General features: G+C 37.9%; 6 protein-coding genes and 1 long non-coding RNA gene across 8 annotated transcripts; 4 read left to right on the forward strand and 3 right to left on the reverse strand.

The window, feature by feature from the left end:
- The first annotated feature begins 205 nt into the window (after window positions 1-205).
- LOC138912898 (uncharacterized) lies at window positions 206-13748 on the forward strand. The gene is made up of 4 exons (XR_011418445.1): window positions 206-511; window positions 1394-1831; window positions 1898-2037; window positions 13658-13748. It is a non-coding gene; the product is annotated as an uncharacterized lncRNA (long non-coding RNA).
- On the reverse strand, window positions 9741-15744 carry LOC108059264 (myrosinase 1). Its single transcript, XM_017144442.3, has 4 exons — window positions 15500-15744; window positions 14746-14947; window positions 10972-11865; window positions 9741-10244 (listed from the first exon to the last, which is right to left on the reverse strand). The coding sequence occupies exons 1-4, from the start codon at window positions 15538-15540 to the stop codon at window positions 9747-9749; spliced, it is 1635 nt and encodes a 544-aa protein (XP_016999931.2). The 5' UTR covers window positions 15541-15744; the 3' UTR covers window positions 9741-9746.
- A 3029-nt stretch (window positions 15745-18773) lies between these two features.
- Dbp73D (putative ATP-dependent RNA helicase Dbp73D) lies at window positions 18774-21128 on the forward strand. Its single transcript, XM_017144446.3, has 3 exons — window positions 18774-18922; window positions 18977-19797; window positions 19858-21128. Exons 1-3 carry the CDS (start codon window positions 18900-18902, stop codon window positions 21069-21071), a joined length of 2058 nt encoding a protein of 685 aa, XP_016999935.2. The 5' UTR covers window positions 18774-18899; the 3' UTR covers window positions 21072-21128.
- Window positions 21129-21604: 476 nt separating this feature from the next.
- Window positions 21605-22293, forward strand: PGRP-SB1 (Peptidoglycan recognition protein SB1). The gene is made up of 2 exons (XM_017144244.3): window positions 21605-21691; window positions 21758-22293. The coding sequence occupies exons 1-2, from the start codon at window positions 21637-21639 to the stop codon at window positions 22273-22275; spliced, it is 573 nt and encodes a 190-aa protein (XP_016999733.2). The 5' UTR covers window positions 21605-21636; the 3' UTR covers window positions 22276-22293.
- Window positions 22294-22743: 450 nt separating this feature from the next.
- Window positions 22744-23352, reverse strand: PGRP-SB2 (Peptidoglycan recognition protein SB2). Of its 2 annotated transcripts, none has more exons than XM_017144258.2 (2): window positions 22989-23352; window positions 22744-22928 (listed from the first exon to the last, which is right to left on the reverse strand). In XM_017144258.2, exons 1-2 carry the CDS (start codon window positions 23350-23352, stop codon window positions 22744-22746), a joined length of 549 nt encoding a protein of 182 aa, XP_016999747.2. The 2 variants fall into 2 exon arrangements, with proteins under 2 accessions (XP_016999747.2, XP_044250516.1); XM_044394581.1 differs by having other exon boundaries at window positions 22775-22908.
- A 474-nt stretch (window positions 23353-23826) lies between these two features.
- On the forward strand, window positions 23827-24280 carry LOC108059162 (uncharacterized). The gene has a single exon (XM_017144257.2). The coding sequence runs from the start codon at window positions 23834-23836 to the stop codon at window positions 24155-24157; it is 324 nt and encodes a 107-aa protein (XP_016999746.2). The 5' UTR covers window positions 23827-23833; the 3' UTR covers window positions 24158-24280.
- A 247-nt stretch (window positions 24281-24527) lies between these two features.
- Window positions 24528-24933, reverse strand: LOC108059137 (uncharacterized). The gene is made up of 2 exons (XM_017144232.2): window positions 24922-24933; window positions 24528-24866 (listed from the first exon to the last, which is right to left on the reverse strand). Exons 1-2 carry the CDS (start codon window positions 24931-24933, stop codon window positions 24528-24530), a joined length of 351 nt encoding a protein of 116 aa, XP_016999721.2.
- Window positions 24934-24965: the final 32 nt, after the last annotated feature.

The following is a 24965-nucleotide window of genomic DNA, read 5'->3' on the forward strand; positions in this document are numbered from 1 at the left end:
CACAAGTAAAAACCGACGCAATTAATGAGAAGAACAATGAAAAAAATCGATAACCTTCGATAAGTTAAAGCGGGATGGTTATATTGTACTTTCGGTTAAAGTTTCAGTGTTGATAAACCCGCAGATCTTGAAGCTCGAAACATGTGTATTAATTTAATCGCTTAAAAAGAAAAATATTAAAGTGATTGTAAATAAAAAAAAAATTTTGAAGAAAGGTGTGATTGCCTGATGAAATTTTATAAAATTCTTGTTAAACATCAAAGCTTTAGTGACTCGGCAACTCGGCAAAAAGAATAGTAGAAGAGTAGGACGGCTATAGTATACATTCGTTAATAATTTTCAGTGTTGATTTTGTTAAATCTTGTGAAGAAGGAATATTGTGTGGTTTAATGTTCAATACGCAATTAAAAAGTTTATGAGTAAAATAATTTATAAATGTGTTAATGAAAGAGTGTTCGCGATCTGGGCCATAGAGAACTGCAACTAATGTAAAAGAAAGAAAAGAGAGCAAGTAAGCACCCTCGGACACACATGCATACAAACATACAAATTTACATACATGTGTATGTAGGTTCGTAATTTTAAAAAGCGTGCAATTTAAATTTAATCGGGAAGAATGCAATGTTTTTGTGCGACCGACAACCCCAATTTTTTCGTACACTTTGCTTGTAAATTTCGCTGACGACCGCAGTTGGCTTTGCATTTTACGTTTGAAAGGATTATGAACTTGGGCCCTCCGCTGGGCGCATAAAAACAAAGGGGCTTAACAATCCGGCTGGTCAGCGCCCGTTTCTCAGTGGGTGGTGGGTGGCTAGCTGTGATTTTGCACTTGGGGTTGGACTCAACCACCCCCTTGAGCCACTCTCCCTGCCCACACTACCGCCCACTTCATGCAAAGGGCCAAACATTAAGGCGACACTTGAGTTGTGTCTACAAACAGCTAGGAGCAACATAATAGTTACAAATTTGTTTAGCCAAAAGAATTGGTTAATACTTGGAATTTATGAACAAGTTTAAATACAAAATAATGGGCAATTAAATATTTATGTAGAAGTGGCTACCTATTATTTATTTAAAAAAATATTTAAAATAGTGAAGCCAATTTTAAATTAACTCTAATTTGTTTCAACAAGTATCGGGAATATAATTTAACAATTCAAATACTAAGTAGAAATGATTTTTATTGGATCAAGAACAAAAACGTTTCTTTAATTGAAGAAACATTTTGTCTTCAAAATTATATAAATATTTGGTTATCAATTTTAATTTATTGAAATTATTTTATTTTTTTTAAATGCCTAGCAGATGATTTAACATTTTCATTGTCGTTTACTAATTAATTTCATTAAAATTTTAAACTAATATTTATTCTGTTGACCTCATCTGTATCCAGCTGCATGTCAAAGACATGCCACCCCGTTCCTGGCGAATGCAAATGCAAACAATGGCCAAGGCTGCGACGGAAGAACAAGTCACGTGCTGCCCGCTCCCAAAGTCCATGTGTCCGTATGGCTTATTCCCCGTATTCCTGGGCCCTCCGTACTCCTAATAAGCGGCAAATAATTGGCAGACGAACTTGAGACTACCCCAATGGCATGGGCATGGACATGGGGACTTGGCGATTGCCAGTGGCAACTGCAATTGCCACTAAAAATCGATACCAACCACCACACAGCCACCCTGCAGGTTGTCGATCCTTGCTGGAATGTTTGTTTGTTTGTTTGTCTCCGTTTCCTGGCCATCCCAACCGCTTTCCAGTCGCAAGGGGAAAATAAGAGAGAGAGAGAGAGAAATCCGCTCTCGATTGCAGTTGCATTCGCTTAAAGTACAGGTAAGCCATCAGTATTAAGTGTTCCTGCCCCAAATGACTAATAAAACTTAATAAATACTTTTATAGGTGAGCTGACTTGATGTTGCGAAATTTCTATGTACCTCAAATGTACACCAATTAGAATTTCCGGCCATAAACTCTGTAAAGAACTGAAAAGCGTTAGCCCAGAACCACGTCAACTGACCAAATTTGAGTGTCAAGCCCAGGTAACGAAAACTTGCAACAGGGAGGGATTCGTATGAAAGTTCTCAGTTCATTTGTATAACTTAATTGTACTCTACATTTTTCCTGTTTATTTTTTTAATATTTAATAATGTATTTTTTACCTTGGTTACACCTTATAATTTGAAAAGGCAGTCAAATCTATTTATTATCTATTTAAGTATCTAGACTTTTAATATTATTTCGTTTAATACAGTAGATATTTTATTTGTATATTTCACTGTTATATTTTTAAATTTTTATTAAAAATGTCCTTTTTTGACAGTCAAAGATGAAGTCTTTCTATAATAGTAATTTTGATAAAAATAAAAGAAAAATTTATTATAAAAATTGTTAGCATTTAAAGTCTCTGTAAAATGTTAACACAATATAGAACAATTTTTTGTAAAGTTTTTTTTTTATGTTTTTAAACTAGAAATTCACTGTTACTTTATAAAAGCCCTTTGATCTGAAAATTTTATTAAATACCGTGCAGGTTTATAGAAATGTTTGTCATTTAATGTTATCCTTAGTTCTTATTGTATTGTCCTGAGACAATAATGTAGAACTGTCAATGTCATAAAATTGTTACCTCCACACACATGTTATGTTTCCGGTTATTTGTTTCTTTGTTCTAAATTATGCGTTTTATAACCATTTTTTTGGTTGATCAACGTTTAAATAAAATTTTATATTATACAAAAAAATTTATCTGAACTAACAAATGTCAAATCTACACTACTCGAAATCCGCTCCTGAAACTTGTAATGACAACGACAGCCCGCGATCATTACTGCCTTGGTAGATGCATTCTGTCGCCCTGCTCAATGAACCGTTCCGTTAGCTGCAGTGGGCCCGACTTGGGCAGCAAACAATTAATATGGCCAGCGATGCGAATCTAATAATGTGACTACAATGACGACAATAGACCCGCTCCACGAGTCCCCGGCTCTTTAGCTCTCCGTGTTATTATGTAAGCAGCGCTGCGAACAAAGCTTGGCTCGGTTTTTAGAAACCTGGGCAGCTGCAAAGTGTGATATGTGGCCGGTTCTAACGATACATCATTCTGATATATATGCCCCGAGGTGTGGACTGTATATGCTAGTATACTACTTTTAGGTGCGTCATAAATTAACACTAGCTCTGGCTGTGTTGGCCATTCGAAGATAGTGTCCCAGTGGGCGGTAGCTGGGCTCATAAATACGGCACAGGGAAAACAATTAACCATTGCATGTCGGTCGTGCCCAGAGTTGCTGTATCGAGATCCATGGACCTTGGTCAGTGGTGGTGGTCAAGGTGCGTGAGATCGCCGGTGGGTGATAACCAGCTGCGGAATTGGCAGTGGCTACAAATGAGCGATCGTTTATCTCAATGGGCTAACATGATCATCAAATGTTTTGCTCTCATTGGGGAGGGAAACTAAATGTCGTCGATTGGAAGTGGTTTTATGGCCCTTCAAGTAATTGCATTTGATTTTGTTATTGCCTGAACATCAAGTAATAAACACTGTTTGATGTTTTTAATGATTTGATTAGCCGTAAAGAGCCTAAATGATACATTGTTACTATTTTTAATGTAATTTATTATAATAATTTTGCAGACTTTATTACATATTTTTTAATAAATATTACACATGATACAGGATTTAGAGTTTATATAATAGCTTTATTTATTTGAATGCATCTCGAAACTGAATCTACTCCAGATCTACTCATTCCTATTTACTTATCACCACCATAACTCTCACTCTTAATACTCCCCAAATCCAATAAATCGTCAAAACAAAAGTGCAGCTAAGCTACAATAACAGTTAAGTGCGAGTAACATGCATAGAATCAATGAAGTTGATTTCTAGTTCGGAATCAAAATATACAAATAAGGGAGATGCCAAATGGTGGGAAGATGTGCCATAGCACGGACCAAAAAAGCGAAATCCGAACCCGATTTAAGAGCGGTTCTACTCCCAGGAGCGCGTATTCCCAGGCGATGATAATCGGGCGGACGGGAGCTAAAAGGAACTAAGGGTGGTTACGACATGGAAAAAGTAACCCTCCAGTGGTAACTGTAAAACTGCAATTGCAGTCCAACCGAACTAAAGTGAAGCAACCCCCGATGTGGAGTCCTAACCCTCGAACAATGGCCCATCCTTCGCCTCTTTTATCCCTTTAGTGATTTGATGGTGGCGCATTTGCAATGACAAACAACAATAAAAATACGATATCGAGGCGATCGATCAATAAGCAGTTGCCAACACACACGCAATATCTTTTGCGTGAAATTTCAGACAAAGCGGGGACATATTCGGAAAGAGAGTTTCGAAAAGAGAGGGGTATATTTGGTATTTATGGTGCTCCCTAGATCGGGATAGGTGGCAGCTGCGCAGGCGCCACGATTCATAACAACAGGGTTGTCATCTCACACACAGATTCCCGGCTGATTTTGGTGGTGGGTTCCAAAACTGAGAGTTTCGAAAACCAAACTGGGTACAGTAGCGCACTCGACTAATGGGAAAGTTTATGCGTTGCTTTTATGATGAAAATATAAATGATTTAAAACTAAACTCGTAATGAAATAACATTTTTTTAAATGTGTGCAATATTTTGTTAGAATTTATTAATAAAATAAATATTAAAATAGAGATTTATGACTTTTTTCGTTGTTTTTTTTACAATATTGATGAAGCATATTAAAATATATTTATTTATATTTCTTTTTTGCTTAAGCTCTAATTTTAAAAATCAGTATAACATTAATTCTTTTTTATACATCCTATTCTATAAGGTATTCCTATCCTTAAACGCATAAACGACTAAGCATGCCCTCATCACTTGGATACGAACATTTGTCACTGTCTCGAATATATGGCTCTAACTGTTTTCCATCCTAAAAAGGGGTGACATGCGTCGTTTGTCCAATTTGTTACGCAATCAAACCGTCGCCTGGACTCCTGTGAAAAACGTGCTTGCCGAATACCAAGTCCACGTCCAAGACCAGGTCTTTTAGCTGGTAATTGGTTTGTCATTATAGCAAAAGAGAGGCACAGGAAAGTGCATTGAACTTGGGTTCAAAAAAAAAACAGGAGAGAGATTTTGTTTTGTTGATTTATAGAAAGAGGGAAGGATCAGCTGCCTTCTGATCTTGGCACGTTCTATGAAGAACCCTCCCTTTCAAACTTCGCACCTTTTCCCTTTACGATTTTGTCCTGGTAATTTATTAGTCTTAAAAACAGCTGACGAGAGAGAAACCTTTCTTTCCTGTTTTTCATTTCCTTATTTCCGACTTTCCACCTATAATTAAATGAACCAGAATCTGAAACTCACACCCAAAGGATCATTACTAGTTAGGCCCAATTTTTCCCATGCCTCAGTCAAAGTTCAGAAAAAGATTTATGGGAAAACCAATTGAAGTGGCAAGAACTGTGATATCTCAAATGGGGGGCTCTAAAAACCATTTCCATACCGAACAGTTGCCCTGTAATAGTATGAGGGTGCTCTTCTCATTCTTTTGTTGTCCAGAAAATTACTAAACATCACCAACTACAAGGGGATGTGATTTCTATACAACTCTCCAGACTTGGATGCCATTTAACGACACAGCAAAAAGCACAAAACTCAATGATTCAATGATACTTTATCGTCGAACGTAATCTTGTTCTTGAGAAGGGGGACTATGAAGTGACATTACATAAGTTGGGTGTAGTAAACCAGCCCAATTATGAGGGCTATATATTTCGAGAGAATGTTTCAATCAGTTCTGTAGTTTATTAAAATTGATATTGGTATATGATGTAATTGAATATTGATTTCAAAGGGTTAACTCAATTGCTGCGTTGTGGTGATTGCAGAGTTATACCAAAATTTATAGGGGGGAAATAAAGCAAATCAAAGAGTTTTGTGACAATAAGAAGTTCAGCAAATAAATATCAGAAGAGTATTTAAAAAAAGTTATTTTTTAAAGTTGACTTACGCAAAAGGAATTTTTTTAAATACAAATTAAATTTATTTAGATATTATTTATTATAATTATTTGTACTTTCCTTGAAAAGAGCATCTTTAGTTCTACTACCCGCACTTTCTATTTCGGTGTAAAAATCTTAATAGAATTAACCACGGAGCCACAGAAATCTGTGTACACATTATTAACTTGATTGCCCTTTGTTGCTATTGGAAAATAATTTTTCTCAATTAAATTTTCCTCGAATTGAATTTGATGAGCCTAAACGAACAGACGAACCAAGATTTGTAATTTAGTTTACCACTCATTGTTATTTAATCCTTTGGCCAGGCCACCATTCACATCCCGGACAGATGTTTGTCTAGCTCCAGTGTTCCCTTTTAATGCCTTGTTCGCGGGATTAATGTGAGGCCAAAAGCCAGAGGGTGGTGATCGGGGGAAGCATGTGTGCTGATTTTTGCACTATGGTGGGTCTTAAGTCGTATTAATTTTCAATAAGTGCATTGAGCTCTATGAATTGTTTGATAAATGGCGCAGCGGGTTAATCCACGGTGCTGATAAGGGACAAGAGGCAGACCCTTTCTAAGCGAATATGAAACTGCATTCTGAGCACGTTCCATTCAGGAAAATAACGTGACTAGGTAAATTTAACCACATTTCTTTTAAGGGGTTATATACAGTTGTACCGCACAAAAAATGAAATTTTACCGATTAGTTCGATAAGCCTGGACTTTTTCCGAGGGATATCAAAATTTATGCAGAAATTTCAAAATGTGCAAATATCTTAAACTACATTTAATTTTTTTAAATCTATTAGTGAAATCCTTATAAAAAATTGCAAAATAAGATGTTATTTATTTGTTACGTTTATTTTTATTTCGAATTTTTGATATAAACAAATCATTTTTAAATTTTAATTTAATAAAAAATTGGTCTAAGTGTAATTTTTGTGAAGCCCAAAAGTATGCCATTAATTTAGAATATTTTCGTTACCCAATACACAAACTACATTACCGCTTTACCGTTAGTGAATCGGTTATACCGTTTGTTTTAAATTCTTCCATTTGCATTATTAAATTAAACTATGATTTTTAATCTTTTTATAACATTTTCGAAGCTCATCCTTCGAAATATTTGTTATTACTCGTGTCGTTATTAAATAAACTTACTAAAATGCGTAATAGCTATATAATATTTTAAAATGCTATCTGCAATTAATCTTTGTGAAGGTCGTGATCTGTATTTATTCTGGATTTATTTATATTACTCACGCTTTGACCTTTTCAAGAGAAAAAAAACCACGTGCATAAATCACATGTTTCAAATTCGCGAAGTTCGTGCAACCTAACTAACTGAACTCAACTAAACTTTGGCTGATGCAATGGCTTGTAAAATTTCATTTGCGAAAAAAAACACAACAGAAAAGTGAAAAAACAGTTGAGAACATCCAACTCCAGAATGCTTTTCCCACTCTGTTTGTTTGGCTTGTTGGTTTGTTTGTTGTTTTAGCCAAGTTTTTTTCCACACTTGATTGTGTACAACATGGTTAGCCTGTGTTTAATGTGGGTTTTGGCAAGGGGGCTTCAATAAAGGGGAAAAGGGGATCTCGAAAATAAGAAACGGATCTTTTCGTTTTTTGATTGATATTCTTTTGGTTTCGACTGCCCATTAGGTCTCATTAATCATACATTGCTCATAAAAAACTATTGACTGGTTGGCGTAATTCGTTGGGAATAAAATAAACTTAAGAAGATTTTTCTAGGTTCCGGTTGGAATTAGAATTTGTTTAAACTTAAATCAATATTTTAGATGATTTAAAATTTCTATAAGCTTCAAAAATGTATATTTTAGAAAATGTAGAAATTCTGTAATTTCGAATTTCTATAATTAGTGTTTTTATAAATTCTAAAAATCCATATTTCACATAAAAGTATAATTTGTTTCAAGAAAATTAAAAGTAAATTTTGATTTCTTTCATGTTTAGTACTACTATTTTAAAAATAGTATTTTTAATTTTAGTCAGATGCTGAATAATGACATATTTTATATAAAAAAACTTTTGTAAACCCAAATTTATTATACATTCAGCTTACTGAAAATCGGTCGACTAATATTTATGCGTTCTTTCAATATTCCTTTTGGATGTCTTAAATTTGTCTACAACAGAACATTAATGTTCGCGATGAATAATTCAATTGTAATGCTTTTTTAAGCCCCTAGCTTTTATTTCGTTTATAAGTGTGTACCTGGAAGATAGAAGCCCTTCGTTCTGGGCTAATTCTGAATTCAAGCTTCAGTTGCCAGCTCCAGACGCTGGGCTGTTGAATTATGAATATGCCCGGCGACGGCTCGTGACTCAAACAGGTGCAAAATCGAAGCTGGGAGCACGCCAGTTGGGTCGAGACCAGACTCTAGACGAGCCCCTCCCTCCGGCGGCATTTCCCTGCCCCCGCCTTTCACCTCCTGACATTGGCATTTTGAATGTTTCCGACAACAGCAAAAATTGCTTAATTTATTCAACAGTTTTCGTGTGACTTGGGCAAACTGAAACAATAAATCCAGCTAAATGCATAAAAAATAAGTGTAAATAAGAATAATAAAAAAAACAGAACATTACCCAAAATGAAAGGTAACTGGTTCTGGAGGGGAAACAAACAGGCAAATATATCTATGTACCGGGTTCATGAGATCCCGTATTGCTTTCGATTCCGTTTTGAAAGTTTCTTGACTGAACTGAGGCCAAGCGGATGTTTGTGATCATGCCAAGAATATACCTTCATATGCATAAGCGAGTGATTTAATCAGAGTCATTAGCACAGGGATTTTAATATTCCGATTCATGCTGGACCAATGTCCACATACAAACACACAGACTCCCCTACAATTAGCCCCCGGGGCGACCTCATCGCGATGATATAATACCCGTACATCGGGGCTCATTGTGGCGCAAAAAGATCACAGATCATTGGATCTTTTGTTGGTTCTCCGTCTGATTTACTTGCGGAAATGTTGGGCGACAGCTCAAGGAATTTACTACTTGTAAGTGTCACTTTGGATCGAACTATATGGTGATGGTGAACTAGAGGAACCTTTTGAAAGGGCTGCATTAGCATCTCAATGAACTTAGCAGTGAATGGGAGTTCTCGGCTTCCTATGGTAGATCTTTCAAGGTTTCTAGATCACCTCTGACACTCAGTTATGACTGATCTATATAGCTTTAAGTAGAATTTGTGACTTATTTGTGTGCGCGGTTTGAAGTTGGCCTTTGAATGTTAATAAAATTTATAGATATTTGTTAGGTACCAAATTCTTTTGTTGTAGAAAACCACAAAAAGTTTATTGCATTATGCCATTAATCTGTCAAAATGGTAAATGTTTCAAGGTCTTTAAATTTATATATGATTTTAAATTAATATAAGGGGATTTTTTTTTTTGTGATCTAGATTAAAAATTTAAGTATATTTCGCTAAGCAGACATATTTTTTCTGAATGAAATTTATTAAATCCACTTTAACAGGGTTATTCCCCCATTACACTCTATCAACTTGATTTTAATATCACAAAAAGGTTTTTATTCAGTTTCGAGTCTTTAAACCTAAGTACAAATTACAACATCTATAGGTACATATGTAATATGTATTAATTTTAAATAATATATTACAATGAAAGGTTAGACGCAAACTTAGGGCTACGAGTAGCAAACAAGGCTTGACAATACGACAAGTTGAATATGGCAAGGCTCTTCCTCTCATCGTTTCGATTATCTCAGGAGAGCCAGGAGCAGAAGACTCATGAGACTCCAACTGACAGCTCCACTAGCACCACTTGTTCTGGCCATTTGATTCTCGGCCGGCAACTGGGCCATGGCCACCAGTTGCTGTTCCTCGCTGAGCTTGGGTCTGTAGCTCCAGTCGATGGTGTTGGTCTTACAGATCTGCGCAAAGACTCGCGCCGAAATCTTGGGGGTTCTTGTGCGTTCCGGCGAATTGAAGTCCACGTGATAGAGTCCGAACTTCTCCGAGAAGCCAGCCTTCCATTCATAGCTGTCCATCAGACTCCAGGCGATATAGCCACTGACATTCACACCATCCTCAATGGCATCGAGTACTGCCGAGAGATAGAGGTTATAGTAATCCACGCGAGCGTAATCCTCCAGACCTCCGCGATCACTGACGCCATTCTCGGTGACCAAAATCTCGGGTGCATTGTACTCGCGGTGTATCCACATCAGCAGATTGTACATTCCCTTGGGAAAGACCTGCAAAAATAAAGAGGAGGTACAACCCCCAGTTAGTGGAGTTCATTCACCTTTATGCGCGCCACCTGAACGAAAGTCACCCTCTTTTGATTCCCGGCTAACTAGTTTACTCGGCAAACCATAATTCAAACTCTAAGTGGGGATAAGTCAACCCTCGAGTTACCCCAAGTTAATTACACCACCTCATCCTGGACGTGAGGGATTTCCCATCCCTCGTCTCCAGAGGGTGGGATATATAATCAATTTAGCCAACTAAGCGAAAGATAATTGAAGTTGTGGAGATGAAGGAAATATGGTTCTTTTGTTAAATTGCGGGGCAACGCAAGAAGGATAATATTCTAGACTTTCTAATGTAATTATTTTGGTATTTATTATAGAAAACTTTTAAAGAGCTTGAAAATTAAGTAATGTAACCCCAGTAATTTTCCTGAATTTCGAATGTCATTACTTTGATATACATTATAAAAAATGTTTAATAATAATAAAATAATAGCAACCCAATAATTTAATGTAAGCCTTTCTTAGTATTCAATTCTAGACAGAATAAACAATTAAATATTTCCAAATTTCGAACTTAAGTCCCACATTGTTAAAGAGTACAAAACAATCCATTGGAAATATAAGATTAGAAAGAATATCCTTCTAAATACCTTTTTCTATGTTTCTAGAAATTGTAAGATCTCCAGGAAACACCCCATATATGATCTCTCGTACTTTTCCAACTCACCTTAAGCCAAACAGATCCCGAACCGGGCCAGTCGACGTCCTTCTGGGTCTCCACCACTCCCATATCGTGATTAAACGAAGGAACCGGAAACTTTCCGGTATTATTGTGCCCATTCGAAAAGACCAGGTTGCTGGTGTACGAATTAATGCCAAAGAAATCGGAGGTGCCGCGGATGCGATGGATCTCCTCGGTGGTGAATTCGGGCAATCTGGAGCGAGCTCCAAAGCCCTGCTCCTTGCTCAGATTCCGGATCCGCTCGATCATCACCTTGGGATAGTTGCCGTGCTTGGAGAAGATGGGGTGGCCAAACCAGCCCACATAGAACTGCATGGCTCGCTCGGAGGCCTCGCGATCCTCGGCGGAATTGGGGTCCCTGGGCTCTGGCCAGGATGTGTCCAAAGTAATGCCCATGCGTCCGCCCTGTTGCGACTGGAAGAGTTCCCGGTACATGTGAACCACCTCGGCGTGGGCCTTCAGCAAGTTGTGACCACACAGATAGGCGGGAATGCCAGGATAATTATAGGAAGGTGCCATATAGTCCACCCCGTAACCATGCTCACACACATGCCACGGCTCGTTGATTGTCGTCCAGAGCTTCACCCGATCGCCGTACATTTCAAGGACCAAACGAGCGTAGTCCTTGAACAGCGGTATAATCTCCGGATTGGTCCAACCGCCCAGCTCCTGAAGCTTTTGCGGCAGGTCCCAATGGTAGATCGTGACCATCGGCGTGATATTGTACTTGAGCAGCTCGTCGATCAGGTTTGAGTAGTACTTAATGCCCGCCGTGCTGACGTGATTCATGTAGCCACCGGGCATTATGCGGGGCCAGGACAAGGAGAAGCGGTACGTGCCCGCATGCAGCTCCTTCACCATTTGAACATCTCGTTTCCACTGAAAAGGATTGGGAATATTATAGAATTATAGGTTTTGTAGGTTTTTTTTTAATTATTTATTTAAATATAACTAAATAAATATATTTCAGACTAAAGTAGATTCAATTCATTAGAAAATATTACCAATTTCCTATTACTTCATTCATATAAAAAGGTAAAAAACTTAATTATAATTATGGTTCTAGGAATCCAAGTCAATGAACCTTAAGCATGTAAATAATTTCTATTAATCAAAAAATTATCATCAATGTAAATTGAGTTATTATTTGTTCTGCCTTTGTAATGAAGCGTAAAAATCCCCTTTCAGCTTATTGACCATTAAAAACACCTCAGTGTATTGCTGCCACCCATAGTTCATTTTAAATAATACGTATTTTCCCGGACTTAACCATTTGATATAATAAAATTTTGCCATAAAACGAGCGTAGCAATTCATTTAACCATTTAATGCCAAGACAGGCAGTCAAAATATTTAAAAGCCAGCAAGAAACTAGTCATATATAATCCGGCTGTTTAGTGGGAACATAAACTTTAATCGAAACTCGCCAACCCAAATTAATAATTGATATAGACAAATCAAAGTAATCACATTAATGTCCCCATTGGCTTTGAATTGAAATGTGTGCAAATAAATAAACCTGCAAATGGACACTTTAACTGTCGGAAAACTAGACTGCAGCAGCATTCTGACTACTTGATTGCTGCGGATTGATTTGGTTTCCTTTGAAACGAAGCCAAGAATGCCAGGCCAAATTTCCGAAAAACCCAAAATGGTATTGGAAAACCAGTTGGTCGGACATTGGCGACACATTCCACGCCCAATGGTCATTGTCACAACTTGGCCCGAAGCACTGACTTTGGCTTTGGATGTGGATTTGGCCCAGACCAGACTGCTGCTAATTATGTGACTTTGAATTGAAAAACAATTTGAATCGCGATCGCCGAGCATTGCATATGAAAGGAAGGGGCGTTTTAGCTGTCTGTCCAACTATTTAATCCATTTATCAAATCGCCTGTCGCCGCTGACAACAATAACAAGCGGATAGGCTGACAAAAAACAATAACAAAAAAAAAATAGTTTAACACCTGACGCAAATGCAACAGTTGGCACCCGTAACAAAATCGGTTAGCCTATTGATTGGCATTAGCAGGCGATTATGACACAATTAATGCTTACTCCAACACAGTCGACATGCGGCACTGATTTATCATTGCAACTTTGTATTTCAATTTGATATTTTCAATGCGAATTCTTTGTAGAATAGTTAGTACGGAGAATCTTGGAAGGAGATCGAGATTTTAGATACATGTAAATTCTACGTTATCGTAAATTCCATAAATCATGGTTCTTTGTTGAATTTAAATAATCTATGTCTAACATTTTTGTTTCTTTTATTTATTTATGTCTAATACATTTTCATTAATGATGTGCAAATATTCTTATCATCTCATCAAAAGGTTAAAAATCTTTAAAAAAAAGGTATTTAATTTCCCTAAAACGTTTTTTTTATCATTGATATTTCACCTAATTAAGAGCTCAAGTTTTTACTACAAACTCTAAGACCTTTATCATAACTAAAAGTGTGCTTAATTATAGAGTGATATGAAAAGATAAGTTATTCATATCAGCCTCTTTGGAAAATGGGACAAATGCTTAATAAATAGATATCCCCGATACAAGTTGGTAAACATCTTTATCAGTTCTAACCAGATTGCAGTCCAATACATTGTTACTATCTGTCAAAAAATTAAAATATTTTTCCAACTCTCTATCATCTACTATACTCCAGTTCCGTTTCAGGTCTACAAACAAGTCACGCCCTAGTTGGGGTGCCCTTTAAGTCGTCTTATTGTTGGAAGATCATTAATTCAGCACTGATCGCGGACCATTAATCAATTGACCGGACAAATGGTGCAAATGTACAGCGCTGAAAGTCTCAAATGGAGACAAGTTGATTATCAGAGCGGAGTAGTTAATCAAACAAAATTCGAAACAGGTGTCCCCATGCCAAAGGCCTGCTGCTCATGATTTATGCGACTCTTCGCTAATGGTTTTGTGGTCAGAACTATGCAAATTACTTAGCGACCCGTAATGGGATGCAACATTGTTCGATTTGCATCGCATGTCCACACTTAGGATGATATTATTGCCTACTGAGATGGTCACTTGAATTATGGTTATTGCTTGAAGTCATGTTATTAAAACATAATTGGCCAATGATCTTGGCTTCGAATTAATTGGGGGCAAAACTTTAGATTATCTCGTTTCTATCTCTCAGAAACTGTCTGTAGAAGCCGGAGGTCTTGAAGAACTTGATGTACAATATAAGATATTCAAAATTTGATAAGTTATACTGAGACCTTGTTTTTGAGATTCTGTAATATTTATATTCATAATTAAGAAGATTTGTATAGATTAAAGTTAAGTTAATTCTTCTGAACAAACAAACCCTCCTATCTTTTGATATCTTTAGATTCTTAAGAAGATCTGTATTTATTTTATTATTTTTATTTATTTCTATAAAAGTTACTGAGTTCTTCTGAACAAAAAAAAACCCTCTTATCTTTTGCTATCTTTAGTTTCTAAAGATCACTGACCACTTCTTTAAATCCATCTCCTCTGATCAGCGTCAAAAGCTCTAGATATTATCACGTAATTAGCTGTGTAACTAATAGCCATCAGAGTGCATCAATCGCGAATTGCTCACATATTTTCCAGTCGATTACCTCAGCAAGTCGACTGGAGATCTTGAACTCTTTGCATAACTTCCAATCAAATTCTGATGCCAAACAGACCGACGACTGCTACTGATTCTGAATACTACCATTATCGATTTGCCCATTAACCAACAGCGACGTGAGTAGATTCTCGGCTTACCTGATGATAGCTGTCCGATGAGATATCACCGTTTGATTGATCGGCTATTTTCTCGGGATGTGTGTGGGTGAGAAAGTCCCAGATCGATTCTCCCTTGTCATCCGCGTTCCAGCCTCCCTCGATTTGGTAGGAAGATGAACCAACTCCCCAGAGAAAGTCGTTGGGAAAGCGACGGGTTTGGCTCACCGGACTGCCAAGACATCTGTAAAGATATGGTAATGTGTTAATCGAAAGATGTTGCTGAATCTTCTGCGAAATCACTGCTAAATCAAGTGACATTCAAAATTGACGAATGTTACGACAATTTTTATTTACTTTTTAATTTTGTATACTTTTTATGATCTTGGCCAGTCATTTATATCAATTGCCGATTGGCTGGCCAAGGTCAGTCCGGATTAAACACAAATTTGGAGCTTTCTTTGAGCCAAATTCGCTTTTTTGGTAGCTTGAGGCTTGTCAAGGCGATTTGGAACCGATTTTTAGATGCGTTAAATCAGATTTGTGTAAATAAATTGAACTATATAGCATCTTGTAAAATATATTTAAAAGTCAATCTGACTTGAACAATATATTTTTGATTTAATTGATATTTAAAGTCTTGATCCTGGCAATTGCTTTGCTGGTATGGTTAATTTGAAATTTAAAGCATTTTTGTAAAAATTATTTCTATTTTTTATTTAAAAATCTATTTAAATTTAATCAAATTTTGTTTCTTAAATATCACAATTTTTTAAATTGTTAAATTAACACTTACGAGGCAATCAGCAATAGTACGGGCAATATAAATTTAAACATGTTGTTTTTTAATATTGTATATCCTTAAACGCGAAACTAATTTATGCCACACGAAAACTTTAAGCAGAAAACCCGTGAGTTTTTGCCCTAAACTTTTTCGTCGATTTTTGAACTTTTCGCGATTTTTGCCCGCTTTTTACTGAGCAGCGTTTACGATTCGCGAGCGTGTTAAGCCGACCGCGAAACGTTTGCAAATGATCTCCGGCGCTTTTATGTCCTACTGTTATAAAGCGATCGGCGGGTTTTGAGTACCGAGTCATAGACAAGTTCTCGCTCCCTCTCCATCTCACTTTTTCAGCGGAGATCACCAACAGGTGCCGATGTTATTATTATCTCTTTTGTTTTTATCTCGGGTTTGTTTTGTTTGATTTTGAGATTTTTCCCTTACCGGTTACGTATTTAAGATCGAGGGAGAGGAATGGAAAGGTTCTTGAATCTTTTTACCCGGCAAACATAAGTGAGTTCCCAACTAAGTCAATGGGAAATGTAGCGTTATTGACTTGCTTTTAGAAAAATTATTTAAATTCATCACAGCCAACGGCCGACTTAGCATAAATTATACGATAATAAATATTTCAAATCGTTAAATTCCCACAAAGGGCACGATTATGGAATTATGGGTTTTATTACTATTGGTTCGATTTTAGTTTTTTTTCGTTTATAAGTATTTATAGGGGGCACGATTTTCGCATTAAGTTATAGAAGATAAATATTTAAAAAGTTTTTAACAATAAATATATATTTAGCGATATTATAATTCAATAGTTTTAGTAAATGGGTAAATTGTAAATTCGAATAAGGTGTTATTTATTCCAATTAACAATTCCTATTTACTAAAAATATTGAATAATATTACAAGTTACATACATAGATTTAATAGTATTTTACAAATTAGTCAAATAATATCCTTAATATCTTTAAAAATATATTATTGAAAGTTTACCGGTCCTACGTATTCTAGTTTCGTATAGTCTTCATTTTTTTGTAAATTACATGTTAAGAAGATCTGTAAAATATCAATAAAGACACTTTTATTGCAGGAGTTTTTCCCCTACTTTCATTACCAAAGTTTTTAATTAAGTTTATAGTAACTGCAGAACGAAAACAATGTTCAAACAAGTGCAAGTAAAAATAACAACGATGTTTCTCCGGAAGAATGATAAAAAAAGGAGAGTTACGTTCTTGGAGAGAGTAAAAAAGAAGGTGTGTGAGAAATTCAATTAGATCGGAACGATAAAAGCTAATGGAACATCCAGATAAGATCGACTTTTGGTTTCGCTGTCAGTTACAGATATAAATTCTGACTTGGTCAGAAGGTGTTCAAAACTAAAAACGGAACCGAATTGATCCAAAGAAACCCGTTCTGGCATTGGTTTCGCCCAAAAGAACCGAACAATGAGTCTTTTGCCTTACAATAGCCATTATATGGACAGCTTTCGTATCCGCAAACTCGCTTCATAACCTCACATCCAGTTTTGATATTTTAATCCGCCACATGTGCTAAATGGAAGAACCTGAAAGTTTTGAAAGTCAGTCAAGGAACTTGACCAGATACTGACGTTGAGTTTATCATTTATTAAGTTATACAATTTTAAATTTCCTGGAAAAAAGACTTTTATTAAATACCTCTAGGCTTTTTGCCTATAATGTTAACGAGCAATAACAAAAATTTTGGGTTTTTATAATATTTTCGAGAAAAATATATATTATATATTCTCGAGAAAATTATTAAATATTAAACTAGACTTTTTGCTTATAATGTTTACGATCAATAACAAAAATGTTGGGTTTTTATATTATTCTCGAGAAAATATTGATCGTAAACATTGTAAGCAAAAAGTCTAGTGTGTACGGAGGTTTTCCCAGGTTAATAAATATTCCCAGTTAAAAAGAATATTTAAATTTATAAACTTAAACAATATAAGCAGAACGTCAGCTGATTATCCCATAGTTTTCCGAAGTGTATATTTCCAATTATAAGAGGATTAAAATTTATGAGCGGTTAAAACGAAAGTTGGCTAAAGAAGAGAATATTTGAATAAGTTTAAAGCTTAAACAATCACTGGCTGAATTAATAACTTTAAATACTATATGGTCTGACTTGAGTCGAGGGCCTGATTTTTTCTATTCCAGAAGCTCTATAGCTACTGTACAGTATTATAATAAATGTTTGTCAAGCTCTAATTATCATTTTATTTATTAAGATCCTTATGCATTTCAGAGAGAGGGTTCAAACTCCGACAGCAGTGGGCCAAGTACTACTAAATATAAGTTCTGACACACGACGTGGGCGTGTCGCCCCCCGTAACAGGTGTTCAACTGCCACTGAACTGATTCGATTTGAAGCGGCCGTGCATGATTAATGGAGCAATTTAAGAAAACAAATTTACGGACGGAAATGGCGATAAGAACTTACAATATTTGAAGGTAGCAACAGAAAGTGTCTACTTAAATAACAGTAAAATGTGGTCAAGATGTTGCTAAAAAATTTCCATTAAGTTCGTCCAAAGTTTCTTTTGATTAGCATATCCAGATGACAAAATTTCGTTCTTCAAAAGATTATCTTCTTAGTGGAGCATGTAAAAAACTTTTTAACCGGTTTCGGGTATGCCCATAATCATTTATTATATCCACTGTATATTTTTGCATCTGCCGCTCACGTGGGACAATTATGAATCACTGACTGGCATAAAAATCCCCAAAGAAACCCATGAATCTGGAAGCCTTTTGCATACGCATCAACGCATTTCGTAAATCGATCTAAGGGAAACTACAAAACCCCTCAAAAGCTGGAATATGAACTAATATTGTTTTTATTTCCGTTGTCAATTATTCTGCTTGCGGTTGTGGGAATAATCTTAATTATTCCTAAAATTGGAATACAATATTGTGAATAATTAATAAGAGGGAAGACAAAAAAGGAGGAGAGTATGCAAAATATTGTATCAGCTTTAATTCAAATTTACTTGTAAAGTTATTTGTTTCTCTTTTATATTTTTAAAAATTATATATGTTTAGACATAAACACATATATTTTTAGCGAAACGATAAGCAATTCGTTATTTTATTCTAAATTGAACTAACACGCTGTCATGTAAATTGTGGTCTTACTTTTTTAACAACTTAATTCTTTATCAAGCAAAAAACTTTACTTGTTTCTCCTGGTGCGATTCGTCACTACGTGTACTGCCGTTCAATGTAATTTCAAATCTAACGCGCCTTAAATTAAAAACTAAGTGGCAACTCTGCCGAAGGCGAAATTGACGAACGGTCACACTGGCTGTAAAAACGTAAACAATCTTGGGGCAACACGTGCATTTACTTCGTTCTCGTTTTATTGAATAAAAACAGTCTTAATAATGGAATTATTCACTGTAAATAGGTAAGTAAGGTGGAATATATTACCAACAATGATTACAACTTAGTACAACCCCAGATATACAGAGGATTTAAAGAAGCCCAAAGATGGAATCCAAGACACCGCCAACAACGAGGATGAAATACTTCAAAAATTACTCCAAAAGGCTGCCAAACGCAAGAGGAAACACAAAGAAATTGAAGTTACAGAAGCGCCAGTCACAGAAAATGTTGTCCCAGAGGAAACGGAGATTAAATCCACTGAGGAGCAGAAGGAAGAACTTGAAAAACCCCAAGAAATCGATGAGGAGCCCTTGCCCTCCAATGAGTTTCAAGTTCTTGGTGGCGATGGTTCGGCGGCCAAGAAAAAGAAAGTGGAGATGCAGCTGCCCAGTTGGCTAGCTCATCCGACGATCATCGAAGGTGGAATCCTTCAGCCCGAGGAGGAAATACCCGCTTCCGAGGCCATTGATCAGCTGGAATACCTGGAAAAGACCACCTGTATGGCTCTTAAGCAGATGAAGATCAAGCGCTTGTTTCCTGTCCAGCGGCAGGTCATCCCCTGGATTCTGGAGGCACATGCCAAGCCAGCACCCTTTCGTCCACGGGATATCTGCGTATCTGCTCCCACGGGCAGCGGAAAAACCCTGGCCTTTGCCATACCCATTGTCCAGCTGCTGAAGCAACGTGTTGAGTGCAAAGTTCGGGCTTTGGTCGTTCTACCAGTGGCCGAGTTGGCCCTCCAAGTTTTCCGGGTCATCAGTACGCTGTGCAGCAAAACGGAACTGGAGGTTTGCCTGCTGTCCAAGCAACACAAACTCGAGGACGAGCAGGAGAAGCTGGTGGAGCTGTACAAGGGCAAATACTACTCCAAGGTGGACATTGTGGTAACCACACCAGGTTAGACAAATAACCAAACCCTTAAACTATTTTTTATATAAAGAAAATGTATTATTTTAGGTCGCCTGGTTGACCATCTGCATGCCACCAAAGGCTTTTGCCTGAAGAACCTTAAATTCCTGATCATCGACGAGGCCGATCGCATAATGGACGCAGTTTTCCAAAACTGGCTGTATCACCTAGACAGCCATGTCAAAGAGACCACAGATCAGCTGCTGGCCGGCACTCAAGCACCTCTGTGCTACGCCGAACTTCAGTCCAGCTTTGGCAAGCAGCCACACAAACTTCTGTTCTCGGCCACATTGTCACAGGATCCGGAGAAGCTTCAAAACCTGCGGCTCTTCCAGCCGCGTCTCTTCACCACCGTGTTTACCATGCCCGTGATTAAGGCAGTTACCGATGACGTTGCTGATCTGGAAGCAAATCAAGATCAAGGACAATTTGTGGGAAAATATACAACACCGGCGGAGTTAACCGAACAATTCTGTGTGACGGAGCTGCGGCTGAAGCCGCTTACCCTGTTTGCGCTGGTGGAAAAGTACCAATGGAAGCGGTTCCTTTGCTTCACCAACAGCACAGATCAGGCCAGTCGCCTGACGTTCGTGATGAAGTCACTCTTTCAGGGGACTTCCACTACTGTGGCCGAGTTGTCGGGCAATCTCTCGGCTCTCGTGCGAAAGCAAGCGCTCAAAGAGTTCGCAGCTGGTAAAATAAATGGACTGATCTGCTCGGATGCCCTGGCGCGTGGTATAGATGTGGCCGATATAGATGTGGTGCTCTCCTACGAGGTGCCGCGCCACATCAAGACCCACATCCATCGAGTGGGACGAACGGCTCGAGCGGGAAGAAAGGGTACCGCTGTCACCCTGCTCACCGAACAGGATCAGGCTGCGTTCAAGAAAATCGTCAACGATGTGGGCAAGGGACTGGGCGAAGAGATCCACGTTTCTCCGGACATTGAGATCCAGCATGCAGTTAACTACAAAAAGGCTTTGGACCATTTGCGTGTCTGGCAGCAGAAGGAGAAGGCTCAGAAGGCGGTGCAGAAGAAACGAGTGGCCACTCAAGCTTTGGTGCATAAAAAACAAGAGGCCACTGCCACGGATCGTCCTTTGACGGTCATGGAGAAGCTGCAGCTCAAGGCGGGTGTGGCTCAAACGGAAGGTCTCGCCAAACCACAGAGCAAAAACCCCAACGCAAACAAATCAAAGGCACAGCCCAAGGAAACAAAGAAGCAACGCATAGCCAAAAAACGAAAGGACATCGAGAACTAAAATTTGGATTATGTTATTTTGTTAGTTTATTTAAATATATACAAATGTAAATAACAATTTAAATGTTTTTGTGTATAGCGTGATGGCTTCTTCGGGGTCTTCGGGAGCAGCTTCTTATCTCTGGGGGCGCGAGTGATTCCCAGCAGGTTCTTCACCGCAATCGGTGTTTGGTTACCCTATATAAAGGTAGTTTAATGTCGTGAGTATATTAGACAGAGTATACCTTTGAAAATTATACATTCTTATGAATCAAAAATTTTGGAATATTTTATTTCAAAATAACTTTAACAAAATGTTCTTATTTATTATTTATTTAATATTTAAAGAATGAACTCTCGACTTTTTTAAGTTATCTTATTTAATTTAGTAATAAAATATTACGCTTAGTATTAATTACATAAAATTGAATTTGGAATGCAATTTTTTTAGAACCCCATCTTACTTATTATCGGTATTATTTATTTAAAGAGTATCTAACATTTCGAGTCTTTTAAAAACCTATATTTTGCTATTTAAGCAGCCTCCGTAAGCGAGAGAATTTTATAGAACCACCAATCTCGTAACGATGAACACATCGACGGCAATCAAGTTTGTGGCTGCTCTGGCGCTCATCTCCTTGGGTAATCAATCAAACTTGCCCTATACCTAAACAACGATTCGCTAATCACAATCTCTTCCCCGATCAGCTCTCTCCGCCGATGCCCTGCAAATTGAGCCCCGCAGTAGTTGGGGAGCAGTGGCCGCGCGTTCCCCATCGAGGATCTCCGGTGCCGTGGACTATGTGATCATCCATCATTCCGACAATCCCAACGGATGCTCCACCTCCGAGCAGTGCAAGCGCATGATCAAGAACATTCAGTCGGATCACAAGGGTCGCAGGAATTTCAGCGATATTGGCTATAACTTTATAGTGGCCGGCGATGGAAAGGTGTACGAGGGACGTGGCTTTGGACTCCAGGGATCGCATGCTCCTAACTACAATCGCAAGAGCATTGGCATCGTTTTTATTGGCAATTTCGAGCATACTGCACCCTCGGCCCAAATGCTCCAGAATGCCAAGGATCTGATCGAGCTGGCCAAGCAGCGTGGTCACCTCAAGGACAACTACACGCTCTTCGGGCATCGTCAGACCAAGGCCACCTCCTGCCCGGGTGATGCTCTCTACAACGAGATCAAAACATGGCCCCACTGGAGGCAAAACTAAGTTCATAGTTATATTTTTTGTAATTGCTATAAAAGGTCATAAAATAAATGTAAGTAAAGTAAGCTCTAAATAGATCAAATTATATTAAATTGAAATATTTTTAAATTATAATTCTTTATACTTATTATTGCGATTAAATAAAATATAAATTTTCAATTCAATTACGTTTTTAAATTTGAAAATTTAAAGCCTTAGACAAGTTGGTGTGGCAATATTAAAAAGAAAGTAACCCAAACACTTGATAAGTTATTGTTTAATTAATTTATTTATTCGTATTTTTTCTATTATACAACTAATTATTTACATTAATTTGGCTAGGGATAAGGAAAGGTTTAAGAGAATTATTGGAAGGTACAAGATGAAGAACTTGAAAATGTTTGGATAGAAATAAGGGCCCAATCTCCATTAAAATGTAGAAGTACTTAATATATACGATGGTATGTTATGGGAAATGATTCCCTTAGAAACCTAAGGTTTTGGCTGCCAGCGAGGCCACTTCTTAAGCTCGTCTAGAAGATGTTTTCCCGGACAAGCTGTTGCCTTCGTTTGGCAATGTCCCACGAGAGAATAATTGGGCAGAACCTGGCGACGCTGGACGGCGATTTGGATGAGGGTGCGGGCAGCTTGCAGCATCTGGGGAGGAGGTAGTCCATCTAAAGGAGGAATTAATTTATTAAAATATCAGTTATTAAAACACACTACAAATAACTCACTCTGGAAATTGCCAATAAAGGCGATGCCAATGGATTGGCTATTATAGTTGGGAGCATGTTCGCCGCGGACACCGAAACCCAAGCCTTCGTAGATCCTACCATCCCCGCCGATAAGGAAGTTATAGCCTATATCCCTGAACTTCCTGCGCATATGATCGTCTCGAATTCGCCTCAATGCCAACTGACATTGCTGAGGATTGAAGCAGGGAGCCGTGACCGTGTGATGGATGATGATCAGTCGAACGGGCACCATGAGCCTTGGCAATCTCGGCGAGATCGGCACAGGACACCAGCTCCTGCGGGGAACAATCTGGCCCAAGGCCAAAGTGAAACCAAATAAGAGGAGTGCCAACTGAAGCTTCATATTTACTTCTCGATAGTCTTTCAGCTGCTGATCTTCTATTTATATAGCCAACCGAAATATCTCGCCCAGAATTACTCTATTTACTCAGTTGTTTTTCGATCAATGGGTTCGATCAATGAATTGCAGCATAATTAAATGGCCAGAAGCCTTTGTCTGGTTGCAAATTCCGCTTGCGTCATCCCTATAAAGATATTTATATATATTTCTTCTTTGGGAATGCAAATCTGCCCTTGGACGAGTGGGTGGCCCAAAAATGGTAGGTCATCCGTACAAGGGGAACTGCATTTGAAAGTCAAATCCAAACGGTTGGCTGCTATAAAAGCCACTTGGATGAGCTACAAGTGGACAGTGGCCAGTGATCGAGTGGCCCAGGTAGTAAACCCAGCTTATCCTCAAACTATGAAGATGGTGAGTATCCTTAAGGATAACTATACTTTAAATACAGTAACTAAATATTATAATATTCCAGTTTCTAGGAACCATGTTGGGCTACTTGCTCCTAGGAGTGGTTCTGTCCCAAGCCAGCTTAGCAACTGCCACAACTGGAGTGGTTCCGGCCTATCATGCCGCGGTTCCAGCTGCGATTCCCGTGGCCACCAGTCACCAGTTTGTCACCCGTAACTGGAATCGAGTTTATGTGCCACCCACCACGGTGGCCACTTATCCGAACACCTACGTTAAGTACAGCGGGGGATATCCCGCCTATCCCACCTACACCTATCCCTATGCTTCCACCTATCAGTACACATATCCCTACTACTATCCCACATATAATTATGGATATGGCTACAAGGGTGTCTGGTGATAGTTGTATCGAAAAAGGGGGTATTATGTATTGACCCCACCCATAAGATATTGTGATAATAATCAATACCAAAAGTCATTATTTGTATATGCCAATGGAAATATATAAAACCTTTATATCAAATTTTGTTTGGTTTTGTTGCACTTTTTTTAATATTCGGATATTAAATGAAAGTTAAAGCAAATATTTGAATCATTTAAACATAATATTTGTAAGAATATTTAAAAATTAATGTGCCAAATATAAATTCAATATTTTCTATTAATTTATTAATTCGTTATTTAATCATGACACAATTTTTGTGGTTAACCAACTTGTAATTTTGTTTATAAAATTAAATATTTAAAAAAACAGATTTTTAGGTTTTTTTTTAAACGAAAAATGGTGCTGGTCCTGCAGTGGCAATAAAACGAGTTGGTTGAATGAGACGACCGCCAGACGCAGGGAATGGACTAGCAGCCAGGATGCGAGCAGGAGCAGTCGGAGCAAAGGCGGCGTTAAATTGGTTGAAGTAGTCCAAGCGCTGGCTGCTCGAAATAGCCAGAGGTGAAGCTCCCAGAGGAGCAAAGGGACCAGCAGCATAGGCCGCTGCGAAAGGAGCAGCAGATCCTGGATAGAATCCGAAAGGTGAGCCCGAAGGAAAGAAGGTCGGATCAACAGCTGGCTTGGCTGCCACACAGGCCAACAGTCCCAGCGAAACAATAATCAACTGAAATGAGATATTCTTACACATCCTTATTAAGAATCCCTAAGTATCTGCTCACCACTTGCTGCATTTTGAAAAGATTGCTGCTGTTGCAGAGTCTAA

The sequence above is a fragment of the Drosophila takahashii genome, chromosome 3L (genome assembly GCF_030179915.1).
Source record: "Drosophila takahashii strain IR98-3 E-12201 chromosome 3L, DtakHiC1v2, whole genome shotgun sequence".
NCBI classification, from domain to species: domain Eukaryota; kingdom Metazoa; phylum Arthropoda; class Insecta; order Diptera; family Drosophilidae; genus Drosophila; species Drosophila takahashii.